Source organism: Serpula lacrymans (assembly GCF_000218685.1).
Source record: "Serpula lacrymans var. lacrymans S7.9 unplaced genomic scaffold SERLAscaffold_1, whole genome shotgun sequence".
NCBI lineage: Eukaryota > Fungi > Basidiomycota > Agaricomycetes > Boletales > Serpulaceae > Serpula > Serpula lacrymans.
In genome coordinates, this window is record NW_006763290.1 from 3,375,538 (window position 1) to 3,391,149 (window position 15,612).

The following is a 15,612-nucleotide window of genomic DNA, read 5'->3' on the forward strand; positions in this document are numbered from 1 at the left end:
AAGTCTGCCAAAGAACCAAAACAGACCATAAAAAGAAAGCAGCACCGCTTCATCCAAATGAGATCCCGGATAAACCTTGGCAGATCATATCAGTAGATCTGATCGGACCGCTACCAGAATCAAATGGATATAACATGATAATGGTAGTAGTAGATCGGTTTACAAAAATGATCAAGGTAATTCCCACGCAAATGGAGATCACATCAGAAGGAGTGGCACGACTATTTAGAGATCATGTATTCAGGAACCATGGCATACCCGAAAAGATCATCTCAGATCGGGGACCGCAATTCGTTTCGAAATTCATGAAAGATCTACATACGCTTCTTCAGATAAAGGCGAACCCATCAACGGCTTGGCATCCACAAACGGATGGACAAACGGAGAGGATCAATCAAGAGATAGAACAGTATCTCAGAATCTTCGTAAACCATAAACAAGATGATTGGGCAGAATGGCTTACCCTAGCAGAATTCTCTTACAATAACAAACAACATTCTGCGACGGGATATAGCCCGTTCTACCTGAATCATGGACATCATCCGAGAACACAGGAAGTAGTGAAAGTGGGGGTAAAAAACGAAAATGCAGAAGATTTCGTAAAGAGAATGACAGAAACAAGGAAGAGAGCAGAAGAATCGCTGCAAAAGGCAGCTGAACAGATGAAGAAGCAGTACGATAAGAAGAAAAGAGAAGCAGTAGAGTATAGAGTAGGAGATAAGGTGTACGTAGAAGCGACCAATATCTCAACAGATCGACCAGCTAAGAAACTGGACGACAAGAGACACGGTCCGTTTGAAATACTGGAAAAGATAGGCGAATCGGCATATAAATTAGCGCTACCACCGACATGGAGGCCTATTCATCCAGTTTTCAACGAGATAAAGCTTACACCGTACAAAGAACCACAGTTCCCTTCCCAACAGAAACCTAAACCAATACCGCCGGTAATAGTGGACGGACAAGAAGAATACGAAGTCGAAGAAGTTTTAGACTCATGTCTAAAAAGAGGGAAATTGGAATACTTAGTACACTGGAAGAACTATCCAAAAGAGGAACGCACGTGGGAACCCGAACAACATCTAAACAACTCACCCGATAAAGTAAAAACATTCCACGATAACAACCCTAGTGCACCTCGACGGATCCGATTTCAATTACATTTCCAACCCTTCGAAAACTTCACAACGACTAGAGTCCGAAAACAATTGTTTAATTGGGAAAACGGAAAGATGGACCCCTACTTTCGGGACGAAAGTCCTAAGGAGGGGGTAATGTCACGACTTGAACCAGAAGCGCTAGTCTGAGCGCTAATTTCCTTTTTCATTTTCTTTGATATCTGATCACATGACAGATAAGATATGTTAAGCTGCTGCTTTAGCGCGGATAACATAAATACGTAGTTATATCAGATCACGTGACCATCACGTGACATAAGCCTAGAATCATTACAAAGAACATCAGTCAGCGCCTCATGGCTGACTTTCAGAAACATATATATAGTAGACCATCATGTACATATTTTCCTCAGTTGTTGATTAATTCTCAATCGTTACTTGAAAACGCTACTTGTTTGATTTAAGCTTTTATCCCTCCGTTAACTCGGTATAGGGGATAGAGGTTTTACAGTCTTCTTCTTTGCTTACAGTAGAGGGATTGCAGGTTTTGCTGACTATACTCTGCAGCTCTTGTAGATGCTTTCTTTCACCGGCCAGGAGATCTTTGAAGTATATACTAGTGTTTTTGTACCATTACTATCATATGAATAATACCTGTATTGATTTCCGTTGATTTTGCATGAACCATCGCATTGTAGATATTTGGTGCACGGGTGTTTCTGTAAGGGCCCGTTCGGCAGCCACCATTTTGAAACATTGCCCGCCAAAAAAGTCTCGTTTTGTTTCAAAATGGTGCCCTTTCAAAACAGGCCCGTTTCGGAACGAGCTTACGTGTTCGGCGACACAGTTCGTTTTGAAAAGAGCTTGTCACACTACTGAGTACTGATAAGATAAGATAGGCCTTTGATGCCATCATGTGACCATGTGATGAAAAGTGTTACGCTTGGCGGCAAACAAAGTTGCTATCTCTTCTTGCTTGATATGAATTATTTAGGATTTTTTGTTTGAGAGAAAAGCTGAACCTCTGTAAATACAATTACAATACTGTAAGAAGAACTAAGGAAAATGGTGCCATGTAAGACGAGATAGATTTTTTGTGGAAATAATGATAAAAATTCAAGTTGGTGATTTGCCAAGTCACGCCAGTGGTCACAAGCCAAGTCACGTCATGTGATGGTGTCGGTTGTGGATGACACCTATCTTACTTAATCCACAATCCTGAAATGCGTGTAAAATAGTGTGACATAGCGTGAGAAATATTCTTTGCACTGAGAGTTGTTCAAAACGAGCGCATTTGCAAATGGCTCTCGTTTTGAAACGGAGGCTGCCAAACGGGCCCTAATTACTTTCTGCACTGAACTATTTTTTTATATACTCAGTTGTCATGTTATGCTTGATTGCCAGATCTTTCATGCAAAGCTCCTTGTTGAGTCAAAATTTGTCAATGTCTTCTTTCAACCTTGCCTTGGTGAGTTTCCTATCTTTTGCAGAGATTTTGTGTGAAGCCTTTTCTGCTTCTGTAAGTGCATGTGGTGCAGGTCGACAAGCCTGTCCTGGCCACTCAGGGTTTCGACCTGCCCAAGTCAGTCAGTCTGGTTGCACAGCTTGTATGTGAGAGAAGGGGTGTGGGGGCGGGGCTGGAGGAGGCTGGGGTGCTGGTGCTGGAGGAGGTTGGGGTGCTGGGGCTGGAGGGGCGGTTAGTGCTTGGTTTCCGAGGGGCTGCAAAGCTGGCAAACGGCTTGGTGATCTCTGCACTGCACTTGTTGTGGTCAGTGCTATGCCATTGTTTTGGGACCCTTTGTTTGCAAATGGTGGCTCTAGGAGATGTGGGTCAATCATTTCAAGAGGGATAGTAGGAGGTCTAATGTCTTCCTAAGGTACTGAAGATGGCACCAGTGCAGGACCTGGGCCATTTGTTGGGGAGGAATGAGGGGGGTATAAAGAGGAAGATGAGAGCAGCGCAGGTGCTCTCAGATATCCTGCAGAGACCTCGCAAGTTCTCCAATGAGGGGGTTGTGTTCCAGCAGGATTAACAAGATATCTCTAGTCAGGAAAAATAAAATGAGACATGTAGCACAAACTACAGGAACAGAAAATCAATATTTTATAAAAACAAATCCTTGACTGCTCCTATAAAAAAAACCACATCAAAGTTCATTATTATAAAGATCATGCAAAATATAAAGTACAGATAACTGCCCTAAGCATATGCTTGCACATAGTATGCTCACCTGCTGAGATCATGTGTAGTCAGATTGATGAAGTATGTATAGTTTCTGAGTGTTGTGTTGTTGGTTTGGCCTGACTGCAAAGAGTAATGAAAGTCGCCACTAACATCATGTAATCAACTCGCCAAAAATTCTCTCCCTACCCTCTTATCCAGACTAGAAATCCGCATACAGGTTGAGTGCATGGGGCCAAATGCATCCAATGCAGTTGCGGAGAAACAACAGTAGCTAATACTCAATATAATATCACAAATTTGACTCACCAAGTATGTGTCAAGGCAGGTATCTATGAGGGGAAGCATAGAGTTATTGTAGAGAGATTATATGACAAATTGGCCTGGAAATGGAGTTTCCGTATTGTAGAAAATTAACAAGAAACTCACCAATATAAATGTTATCTAGCAGGCCTTATGGTGGCCCGCAATTGAGTATGATTTGGTGATATCTAAATGAATGTATAAGGCAAGTCTAAATTCCATCCAAAGGCACCACAGCACTGATGGGAAATTAGACATACCTTATCAGATTCAAGCTGACCTGTTGATGAATCTTGGGATTGTCTGGCTTGTGAATTAGGGTGACCTTAGCTTTATCATTGCATTTTCTTCTTGTTAAAGGTATGTCAGCAGTTTTATAGACATATACACAGGATATCAACTCACTTGTCACAATATCTGTGGTATGGTCAGGCCAGAAATTTGACATTCAAAGCATAACATACTCACCGTGCTGAATGTTCCCTTGCCTTTGCATTTTGGATTGCACAGACTCTATTTAGACAGTTCACTGGGGCTATCACAGTATACAAGGAGGACACTTACTTGGGATTCAAAAGCCATTCTTTTGTAGCAAAAATTGCTTTTCTTTCTTCTGTGGTGAGTCTTGCAACATATTTTTTGTTGTCCACTCACTCGTGGTCGTGGCTGACATATGATTGCAGCAATAGTATCAGCTTGGCAAAAAAAAAAACAAGATCAAAGTTAGACCCACATAGATCCAGAGTTATATCAAACTATAGTGTACCGTTCACTATAGCTGTAACATAATGTACAATCCAGTGTATTTTGTAGCCCACTAGGAATATAGGTGTCAATAGCATGATTAGAGAGCCTGCTTGGATGTTGTGATTAATATTGATATGTTGAAAGTGAGGAAGAGGAGCAGACATCCCAGTACATTGAACAATATTACAAGATTCATATGGAACACACACTGAATTGAGTATAGGTAGTATTGGCATTTACACCAGCATTTTATGTGAATGCTGGCTTCACTGTATAATTCAAACTTATTAATATGTTATGAGTACTCATTTTTCTGATATGTATGTAGTGATTTATGGATATAAAAATATCAAGACATCACATTAGCCAATGCTATTTCTATATTACATTGTAATTTGTATAAAAACATATTTTAATATGATATACAAGTCAGTACTTTGGTCGTAGTCATCAAGGTCCAAGGAGGGTTGGGTGGGAGTAGGGCTATTGGTTTGCGCATACCAGAAACAACTACCAGGCACAGCTGCAGTGTGCACTGCACCTAGTTCATATTTCTGTCTGTATTTCCCAAGTGCTTCCTCAAAGCTCCTGTACCTCTTGAACCTGTTTCCGCTGACACCTAGAACACGCTTGGCACAATCGTCCCTGCAACAGAATTACCAGTGAGGAAGACAAGGCAAATGATCAACAATCATAACTCACCATGTGTAAAATAGTCCAATTTCCTGACCCACCCAGACAGTATAATAACTCTCAGGATTAACTCTGGGAGCTGGTAGTGGTATATTGTCTGGGTGAGGGATACAAGGTAAGGGGATTGTCTGTCCAGTGGTTGCCAGGTTTTGGTTTGGCCTGGCTTGGGCCATTGCTTGGGTTGGTGGTCTACTGGTTGATCCTACGTACTCCCTGCACTGCAATAGGCTAGTTGTAACAGATATGGTTTGGGTTTTGTTAGTAGTTGTAGTAGATTTTGACCATGTCCTTGCAACGGTCTTGTTACAAAACCCTGGTGATGCTGGAATGGCAGCTATGAAGAAAGCTTATTCCACAATCCCATGCTAAAGCCAAGATACACATACCTGAAGATTGGGAGTCATTAGTACATTGACTTAACATCTGTGTTGTTTGAGGATAAGATGTGGGGTCCAATGTGATTAACGTGGCCTGACTGTACTATGGATCAGTCATATCACAACCGCACATGACAAACCTTGATTGATCAGGAGGACAGTGAGATTTTGACTCTAGTCCATGCTATCATTAAGACTTTGACCGGCAAACAATTCTCCTTCCTCTTATTGGCCTTGTTTCCTTCAAGAAACTAAAACCACTGCTGAAACAACGTGAAAGGAGATGGTTAGCATAGGAGCAACACAACCAAAGGGACACACCAGCCTGTCCTCTGGAAAAGTCCGTCAAGTGGGATCCTCTCAAAATCAATATGGCCAGCAAATTAAGCAAACAAGTGAGACTTTGAGCTCAAAAGGTATTGCAAAACGAATTGCTGAAGGAGATGAACGGCAAAAAAATATGGATGGAAGGTGAGTGCATTGTATTTCAGAATAAAACTGAGACATACTTTACATGGGTTAGAAATGACTGCTAGCAAAAGGAGAGCATTGGAGGCTTTGAAGTACCTTCCTACCACTAACAACTTGGAAATAGACCAGATGGATTACTGGGAAGACAAAAACATTGATATTGAAAATATCCTTGATGGTTTGGAGGCACTGAATATGAGTTATGCTGGAGGAGAGTTTGAGCTGTTGGCCCAACAAATAAAGTCGGACATCTTACAAAGGTGAGTAAAACGCATCTGGTTTAATAGATTTGCTGTGCTTACCATTGCCAGCTGTCTTCAACATTGTAAACCAAGGTGTCAAGATCATCAAAATTGCCATGATCAAATTGTATGTAGGGTCAAAGCCTTTGATAAGCAACTTGCAACACTGACAGATGCATACATGGAATGGTGTTACAAACATAAGGGAAGTGCTGACCGTGGCTTGTTCAGAGATCATCATCAGTCCAACTCAGAGGTGTCAAAAAGTGCTGGCAGTGTTAAAGTCAAAGTGGTAGACATTTACTGTGAGTCTCTGTCTACTTGTAAGCAAATCTCACAGGTACCAACAATATGGTTTGATTAGACGCGCACTCTTGCCAGCTGAAGATACTCCCGACCGATAAATTCATTGCATCTGCAATGGTTTGCCAGGGGTTCTTACCTTGCTCCCCAATAGCTCCTACAGTAGGCATCACGGTTGATGCTCTGGAGCTATATTGCCTTGCACACCATCAAAGTCCTCATCTTTTGATACAAGCATTCATGAAGACACTTACTGATCTCCAAGGGGTACATGATGTTTTGCTAACATTGTTGATGTTATCTATTGTACATGTAGGTGCCATATCAAAAACACCTATCACAACAATTTTCAATAGCCTTTGATCTCTTTCTGGAGATCAGAAATCAAGTCAATCATTGCATACAGAAAGCTTGTGGTCGGGATACCCCAAACTGGCGGCTTAAGCATGCCTGTCCCGCATGCACATACACACTCAAGGATGAACCCACAATAGAATTCAAGCTTCTATATGTGATGGACGGAAACAACTCGCTCAAGAGAGTCATAAGGTGCACTTCAACCAATCATGATGATGACGGGCCAGGACAACCATGTGAGCTACTGACGACTCAAGAAGTCCACGGGGACCATTACTTAACCAGAGCTTACATTGATAAATGGGCCATTGAAGCACTCAAAGATCTATTGGGCAAAGCTCAGAGTGCAGTGAGTTTTCTTTGACTACACTTTCCGCACTTAATGATCTTGCAGGAAGAAGTCGAAGAAAACCCATGCACTGGCTGATGGAAAAATATGAAGGATGACATTATAAAGAAGATGTGGGTGGTTTTTGATGAGACGGGAATTTTTTAGCAGTGTGTTGTCATGGTTTTTTGCTTTTGATTGTTGACATGGTTCAAAGTGGTGAGCGGTTGGTACATTGTTTCATTCTCACTGGCGGGCCACTAAGTTCTATTTTTTCAGCACAAAATATCCATTGGCCGTAGTGGAGAAACTTTTAGATGTCTTCAGCAAAGGATTGGGGGGCGGATTTGACATAAGTTGTAAATTCAAGACCACATTGAGCAATAGCCCCCTTGGTAGACGTGCACGCAATCTTAATCACACTTGCTTGGTTGGCTCTTTTCATGGACACGCGCATAGGCACCTGTGCCAGCTAGACCATCTTGCAACTTATGTTAATGGACTCGGACTTGAGGATTTGGAGGGATGCAAACAAGCATTTTCAAGGTCAAATGCTCTAGCATCTACTGTTTAATACTCCAGTGCTTTTCATTGCAAGCAGGCAATCAACTCATATCTTGAGCATAATGATACATTTGAGATTTATCAAAACCTCAGTGAGTCTGTCTTTCTTTTGTGAACTCGTGCATCAACAAAATTTCTACCACAGCAAACTTTCTTTATAATAATTACAAACAGGCTTTAGATATCCTTGAAACAGGTCCCATCAACCTCGCTTGAGCAATGCAAGATCTCCACCTGGCCGATGAGTGCATTTTTGAGTCATGGTTGCAAGAAGAAAAAGAGTACCTGCATTCACTTTGAAAGGAGCCTGTTGAGGAGACACTTCAGATGGAGTACCTCAATGAACTTGTCGAGCTTCAGAACCGAGAGTGTGTACACTTTTACCTCTAATCCATCAGCTAACCCCTTTGTTTTTGTTTACAGCCAAAGACTTGCAGTCACATTCAATATCAAAAGGCAAGAGTCACTCACCGAGTCACCTGCACTACTAGGGCCAGGTTGACGACTAGAAACAACACATTGCCTTGCCATTGAAAACTACAATAAGCAGCTCACTAAAGTGCAAAGACTTGAGGTGAGGTTGAATATTGTTGAGAGGTGGAAACCAGACTGTCCAGCATGGCAGAAAACAGAGAGGCTCGTGGCCATGCACAACTACCAATGGGCCCTTGATCATTTGGAAGGTCTAGTTGTTGTTTGCATGTTTGAGCTGACAAAAATGAATAGGTCACAGGCCAGTAAGCATATTTATTTGATTACCTTAATACAGGAGATCAGGAAATGATAATTGTACACTAGGTTATTCATTGCAAAAGCACATTGACAAAGGCTCTACAGGCTTGTTCTGCTGCAATCAGAACAGCCTTAGAGCGTTATAATACGGCAGCTCAAACATTACATCCACCCCACCATACTCTCAAATGGAAGAAGGTAGTTGAGTATGCTTTCCTGGCAGACTTTGACCTCCTCCGAGACACTCGCCAGGATATATCTATGCAGCCTTGGGTGACACCTGCTGGTTAACTCGCTATGGATCATTACTTCAAGATATGTTGTGCAAAAGAAGAGATTGAGAGGGTGGATATTGAGCTTCGACGTGTGGTGACTTTCATAAGGGACGAGGACCAATACTTACATGCTTGCAAGGAACAGGTGAAGCTCCTCAATCCCCCACTTGCTCACCAGATTGCTCTCCACCAATGGGAACATGGCCGGTTGAACAACCTGCATCTAGCGCTTGTAACAACCAAGAGTTTGTTACTCTGGCGCACAACTAGAACTAACTATAGAGATAAATGATGAGGGAGTGGTTACCCTTTAGGATTCAACAAGTTGGTTGTGAGGATACAACAGGAGGACTCACTGAGGAGTCTCCTGAATTTATTGCGGTATATATACTACTACACGTTGTTTGTACATGTTGTACTATACATTTGATAAAGCAGTGGCTGATGATGTCAGAGGGCGCAGCCCATGTGACTAGCTCCACTGCGTGGGAGACTGGTATCTAAAATAGAAAGAAAGGCAATGCGGCGCAAGAAGGTGGAGTTTGAACAAAAGGGAAAGTGCCGCATGGCATGGAGTGTGAAAACTACAGTAAAAGGTTAAAGAGGAGAATGAAAGTTAAAGGTCTGAAAATGTGTTATTGTAACAGCGTGCCCCCTCGATACTGCCCGTCTGCCAGGGTTTTCTGGAACCATCCAACCTGGCAAAAGTGTCCATACTGGACCTGGGGAAAGTGTCAGTAATCCTCCTCCATATATCAATGACAACACAAGTTATGCTGTGGATTCTTTGCATAATGATGACAAAGAGCCTGGGGGAGAGCTTGGACGGGGACCAGGACAAGGATCTTGAGCATGAGGAGGAAGATGAAGAGGCTGAAGGGGAGGCTCTACAAATATTAGAACACATTACCCAGGTATCTCATGATGTAGAGTAGACTGAAATACACAAATGCCATCCTGAAGGAGGGATCCTGAATGTAATACACTGTAGCGAGGGTCACACCGCACTGGGGTGATAGTGTTAGAATGACCTCCTGTGCAGTGACAGCCTATAGGCTCACATAGCTGCATTCCCATAAGCTGTCAATGAACAGGAGCCTCCACTCCACAGCTTGTAGATCCATGGGTTTTGTGACATAAGCAGGGGGAAGGGGCAGTTAGAGGGAAAGGAGTGGTTCACTGTTGATGGTGATGGTGATGGCAACACTGGTGAGGAGATTGTGACGACTCATTGTAGCGATGTTGTGTTGTTGCATCAACATCATATGCCACATTTACCCCTTTAGTTATCAAATTGATGCCGTCCTGGAGGTAACATGACTGATGATACCATCTGGCCTGGCTGTGCAGGTCCCTCGGGTCCGGACTCTGGTGGCAAGGGGAGGACAGCATGTCCCATTTCCAGAGTCTATCTAATTGACCAAGGATTAATAAAAGAGGCAGCACAAAGTGCCTATCCCCTCTTATTAGAGGTGCATCAGAGAAGTATTAACCACTCTAGTTACAGGACAACCGTGGGAGCGACAGGTGAACTGTCATAGGAAATCCCACCTGGCCCTCCCAATTAGGAAGCCTTATAATAGTGGGCAATTACGGACTCCGCTGACTGATGTAAGGCTCTCGCATGCAAATTTCCCAACACCAGGATTAGCTCCATACCTAGTCTTATCCAAATGACAAGCCTTTTGGGGGGAGCCCGCCTTCGGTGGCTTTGTAATTTGCTGCACTAGGTTGTAGAATGTGAAAAATAAAACATATTTTGATTTATTGAAAAGATATATTTATTTTTCACATGATATATGAGAGGAGAAAAAACACTAAATATTTGTTGTATTGACAGTATATTTTGTGGTTTGGTGGGGAAGGTCTTGTTTTTTTGTCAGAGTGGTCACGTGACAGTGAATGATCGCAAAAACATGTGGATCAAATTTTGGGGAAAATGGAAGAGGAGAGAAGGGAGGAAATCCAAGAGCCACAGACCTTCGGAGCATACCATAGCTGGGACTCAACAAAGGAGGGTGATTTTGAAAAAAGATGAGACCTAACTTTGGTAGAGCACAGCTCCATACTGTCGAGTACTTTTTTGATGAAAAACAACCTGACTCCACCCAAAACTGAGCTGATGATCTGAAGTTTGTTTGTTGTACACTGATTGGATGAACCGATAAAACAATTGATTCAGATGGAAAGAACTTTTGGACAAGATATGCACAAAAAATATGTGCAACAAATATTTGCTTGTAAGTTTGGAGAGAGGAATGAGCAGAGGTTTAAAGTAAGTTAGCGAGATTGTGTGAGAACTGGTATGCAATGACGGATGCACAAATTGTCTATAGTTTAACACATGTCTATTACTGCAGATGATGACAAAGATAAAGAGATAAAGAGAGGAAGCACTGATTCTATGTTACGCCAGTATTTGAGAAATGCTCTGCTACACCATTGTCCTTGAGTAGCTACAATGTCTGGGTTGACACCTTGTAGTAATAATTTGGTAGCCCCTCCTATTCTGAAGGAATGTCCTGGCATGCAAGGAAATCCGGCAGCCACCCATACATCATTGCATCGTGTCATAAACCACATCTTGGTAATGGGATCCCAAGTATCATTGGTGATTTGGTAGGAAAAGAGGGGTGCAGAGTTGAGAATGTTTGCATTGGAGGAAAGATGTAGTCAAAGAGCCACAAACGGGCAAGTCTGATGGTTGTGGGCCATGATACATATGTCAGCGCCTTCTTGCTGTGTGGTTTTGGACCAAGGTATGTGAATGGAGGGGAATGGGTAAGATTGAGTGAGAGACATGCTTCTGTGGAGTGAATGGGTTTGAACTTTGTATGAGCAGTTTGCCGAGTCTTGAATGTGAAAGGGAGAGGGTAAGTATGTGAAAGAGAAGTGAAGAGTAAATAATATACCTGCAGCATGACCAGAAGGCAATACTGGCAATGGCAATATCCAGAGTATTGGTGTTACGATAACACAATTTTCGGACCTTTCCTTCATTTTCATTCTCTGCTTTAACCTTGTATACTTTAGCTTTCACACATGGTGCCACACGGCACTTCCCCTTTTGTTCAAACTCCTCTTTCTCGCGCCGCATTGCCTTCTTCTTATTTTTAGATACAACTCTCTCACACAGTGGAGCTGGTCATGCGGGCTAGGCCCCATAACATCATCAGCCACTGACTTTATCAACTGTACAGTACATAAGTACAAACACTCTGTATTAGTATATATACCCCAATAGATCCAGGAGACTCCTCAGCGAGTCCTTCTGTTGTTAACCAACAAACTCTCTGCAGCCCAAGGGGTAACCACTCCCCATTCACTACCCTTATAGTGTGTTCTTGTGTGCGCCAGAGTAACTAACTCTTGGTTGTAATAAAAAGGTGGAAGTCGTCGTTGACCCCGGCGCTTTCAAAGGAGACAGAGTGTGATTTGCCAAATGGTGAATCAAGCTCCAAATATGGGTTAAGGCAAATTGGGATGCATTTGCCGATGATTTCGAGGTAGCCACTGCGGTGCTATCTCGACTAAGGGGACCTCTGGCGGGTCAATACGCCCAAGTTAGATTGCAGGAGTGCTACACCGCGGGTGTGTGGCCGACCTGGGACAATCTCAAGATAGAGATCAAAAAAATATTTCAAACCGCAAGCTGAGCGTGACTGGGCGCATCAGCAAATCTGTTCCTTCAAACATTTCAAAACGCAAGCTGAGCGTGACTGGGTGCGTCAGCAAATCTGTTCCTTCAAACAAGGAAATATGAGGACAGATGTCTATGTTACCCGGTTCCTGGCCCTCTCCATCCAAGGAGGGCTTGGCAATGAACATGCATTAGAACTGCTGGAGCGCAATGTGAACCCCCGCATTGCAGAACAGATCTACTTGCAGGATACAAGAAACGAAAATCTGGCCCTGGCGGCTGAGAAAGTACGACGCGTCGGTAGAGTCATGGAGCTCTACGCTATGCACCAAGGTGGCGGGTCCACCACCAAAAACAACCAATCCCAGAGGCGCCCTGGGTCATCAAACCACCATAATCACTCTCACGGGTTCAAGCTGTTCGGGCTGCAACCAGGGCAGGGAGCCCCTATAGATATTGGCGTGGTCCAGGGCGGACAAATGCGCAGATTCAAAGGGAACTGCTACAATTGCGGCCAAGAGGGACACATGTCCTGAGATTGCAAAAACGGGGTGCAGGCCACCCAACAAAAAAATAATCAAGGGTGCCAGGTGCACCAACTAGAAACAGAAAAACTGGACAATCGGCTCCAGACTCAGGCCAGTCGTTCATATGACAAGATCCAGGCCTTCTTTTATGACCAGCAGGTCACTGAGATGAAGGTTCAGGGAAAAGAGTTAGGAGCTTAGGTCACTTGGGTGCCTTTGCTCCATGAACCAATGAAGTAAACCACAACAAGGTGGCCCCTGCTCCGGGGTGTTGCACGAGCAATAATGGAAAGAAGGGGATGGCTCCCCAATTTGTAAATAGATTTCAAAATTTATCAGAAATATGTACTTGTATGAAGCATTGTAACTGTAATATTTATGATACTACCGCTGCACCAGTGTCTCCCTTGGAGCGTGGCCCCGGCGAGACAAACAATAGGGTGCTTGATTCTGGTAAAAATAAAATAGAAAAACATGTAGCTTTCGATACCTCTTCTTCTTCATTGCAGCCACCCTTTCCCAAATCCCAAAGTGTGTGTTGATGCGCACATATTTATTCCAAAAAGAGATCCGTTTAGACGTTGGTGTGGAAAACCTTGCCCGGGGCATAGTACACCCAACCAGTGCACTGCTTGATTCAGGCGCTAACAGAACCTTCATAGATCAGGTCTGGGCGGAGCAAATTCGACTCCCCCTTGTAAAATTAGACATATCTATTCCCGTCTATAATGTTGACAGTACGCTGAACGCGGGTGGCTGCATCACGCACAAATGTTCTTTTATTGTCAAATACCAAGGACACAGAGAACGAGTCACCGCCAAAGCTACCCAACTAGGGAAGATTAATTTAATCTTGGGCTGGACCTGGCTATTTAAACACAACCCTGAGATCGACTGGCAGACAGGGGTTGTCACATTGTCACATTGCCCTCAGGAGTGTGTGAACTTGGGTAAACCAAATTATGTCCGTCACAATGAGCGTCTTGAGAAGATAAACGCTGGTCACGTTTATGAGCTCAGATCTTTAGAAAAGATCGACAATGATGATGATGAGGTAAAACCCGAAGAAGAGATTAAAAGGCTGGTACCTCCCGAGTACCATAACTTCTGGAAAGTCTTTTCAAAACATAAATCAGAGCGCTTCCCAGAGGCTAAGCCTTGGGACTATGCTATAGATTTGAAGGACACTTTCAAACTGAGAAAAGGACACATGATACCACTCTCTGCTCCAGAAAGAGATGAGGTGTCAAGTTTCATAGACGAACAGCTTAGGAAGGGTTACATCAGACCTTCCAAAAGCCCTATGACATCCCCAGTGTTCTTCATTCCTAAAAAGGATGGTAAGAAGCGTATGATTATGGACTATTGTTACGTGAATGAGCACACAGTTAAAAATGCGTATCCGCTGCCTTTGATCAGTCAGCTAGTAGACAAATTGGCTGGTGCCAAGATCTTGACAAAGATGGATCTCAGATGGGGGTACAATAATGTACGAATCAAAGAAGCAGATGCTTGGAAGGCCGCGTTCACGTGCCACCAAGAATCCTTTGAACGCCTTGTTATGTTCTTTGGGTTGACCAACTCACCGGCAACCTTCCAGAGCATGATGAACGAGATCTTTGCAGATATGGAGAACTGTGTCGTCATTTACATTGACAATTTGTTAATATTTACGAAGTTGGACGATGAGGCTGAGCATGACAGGATCGTGCAAAAAGTCCTTCGACGCTTACAGGAACAGGACCTATTCATCAAACCCAAAAAATGTAATTTCAAAGTGAAGGAAGTAGACTTCCTTGGTATGATAATTGGCCAGAATGGAATCAGGATGGATCCTGAGAAAGTTCAAGCTATATTGGATTGGCCAGAACCTACTCACGTCAAAGGAGTTAGGGCCTTTCTTGGCTTAGGCAATCTCTATCGAAGATTTGTTGAAAACTTTGCAAAGATAATGAGACTGTTGAATGATCTCACTAAAAATGATATTATTTGGCATTGGGGCACTAAAGAACAAGAAGCTTTTGATAAGCTTAAACAGGTGTTTACAACGGCACCCATATTAGCATTTCCAGAATTAGACAAAGAGTTCCGGATAGAAACCGAGTCTTCTGATTTTGCTACTGGGGCTGTTTTGTCAATTAAATGCCCTGATGATCTTTGGAGGCCTTGTGCCTATTTATCACATAGTTTGTCGCCTACGGAGCGCAACTATCAAATTTACAACAAAGAGATGCTGGCCATCATTAGAGCCTTAGAGCACTGGCGGCACTACTTAGAAGGTGCTAGACACCAACTTGAAATTTGGACTGATCATAAGAATCTGGAGTATTTTACGATGGCCCGAGACTTGAACCAAAGACAGGCTCGCTACGCGGTATACTTGTCAAGGTTCAATTATAAATTAATTCATAAGCCTGGAAGCTCTATGGGGAAAGCGGATGCTTTGTCCAGAAGAGAGGATCATGCCAACGGCATCGAGGATGATAACAAAGGTGTCACCCTGATAGACCAATCCAGGGTTGCCAATGTTAGAATCGGGCAGGATTCCGATCTTTTGGAAGTCTTCAAGAAAGACATCTCCTCAGAAGAGAAGGCGCGCCTTGACGGCAATAAGAACTATTTATGGGAAGACGGGCTCTTCCATTTTAAAGACAAAATCTATGTGCCTGAGTCTGCAAGGATCAAGGCAATAGATAGACATCATGACACTCCAGTGGCTGGGCACCCTGGGTGGCAACGAACAATGGAGTTGA

General features: G+C 43.2%; 4 protein-coding genes across 4 annotated transcripts; 3 read left to right on the forward strand and 1 right to left on the reverse strand.

Annotated features, from left to right (window-relative positions):
- Positions 1 to 2,562: 2,562 nt before the first annotated feature.
- SERLADRAFT_404751 (uncharacterized protein) lies at positions 2,563 to 3,151 on the forward strand (the record flags this gene model as incomplete). Its single annotated transcript, XM_007312510.1, has 3 exons — positions 2,563 to 2,586; positions 2,657 to 2,944; positions 2,996 to 3,151. 3 exons carry the CDS (start codon positions 2,563 to 2,565, stop codon positions 3,149 to 3,151), a joined length of 468 nt encoding a protein of 155 aa, XP_007312572.1.
- Positions 3,152 to 3,345: 194 nt separating this feature from the next.
- On the reverse strand, positions 3,346 to 5,447 carry SERLADRAFT_404752 (uncharacterized protein; the record flags this gene model as incomplete). Its single annotated transcript, XM_007312511.1, has 12 exons — positions 3,346 to 3,423; positions 3,490 to 3,574; positions 3,610 to 3,632; positions 3,884 to 3,953; positions 4,009 to 4,020; positions 4,072 to 4,116; positions 4,168 to 4,227; positions 4,258 to 4,269; positions 4,852 to 4,995; positions 5,053 to 5,075; positions 5,254 to 5,271; positions 5,430 to 5,447. The coding sequence occupies 12 exons, from the start codon at positions 5,445 to 5,447 to the stop codon at positions 3,346 to 3,348; spliced, it is 588 nt and encodes a 195-aa protein (XP_007312573.1).
- Positions 5,448 to 5,791: 344 nt separating this feature from the next.
- On the forward strand, positions 5,792 to 7,220 carry SERLADRAFT_404753 (uncharacterized protein; the record flags this gene model as incomplete). The annotated part of the gene is made up of 7 exons (XM_007312512.1): positions 5,792 to 5,815; positions 5,837 to 5,891; positions 5,944 to 6,151; positions 6,269 to 6,438; positions 6,498 to 6,556; positions 6,753 to 7,142; positions 7,188 to 7,220. The coding sequence occupies 7 exons, from the start codon at positions 5,792 to 5,794 to the stop codon at positions 7,218 to 7,220; spliced, it is 939 nt and encodes a 312-aa protein (XP_007312574.1).
- A 5,231-nt stretch (positions 7,221 to 12,451) lies between these two features.
- SERLADRAFT_432296 (uncharacterized protein) lies at positions 12,452 to 13,060 on the forward strand (the record flags this gene model as incomplete). Its single annotated transcript, XM_007312513.1, has 2 exons — positions 12,452 to 12,796; positions 12,890 to 13,060. 2 exons carry the CDS (start codon positions 12,452 to 12,454, stop codon positions 13,058 to 13,060), a joined length of 516 nt encoding a protein of 171 aa, XP_007312575.1.
- Positions 13,061 to 15,612: the final 2,552 nt, after the last annotated feature.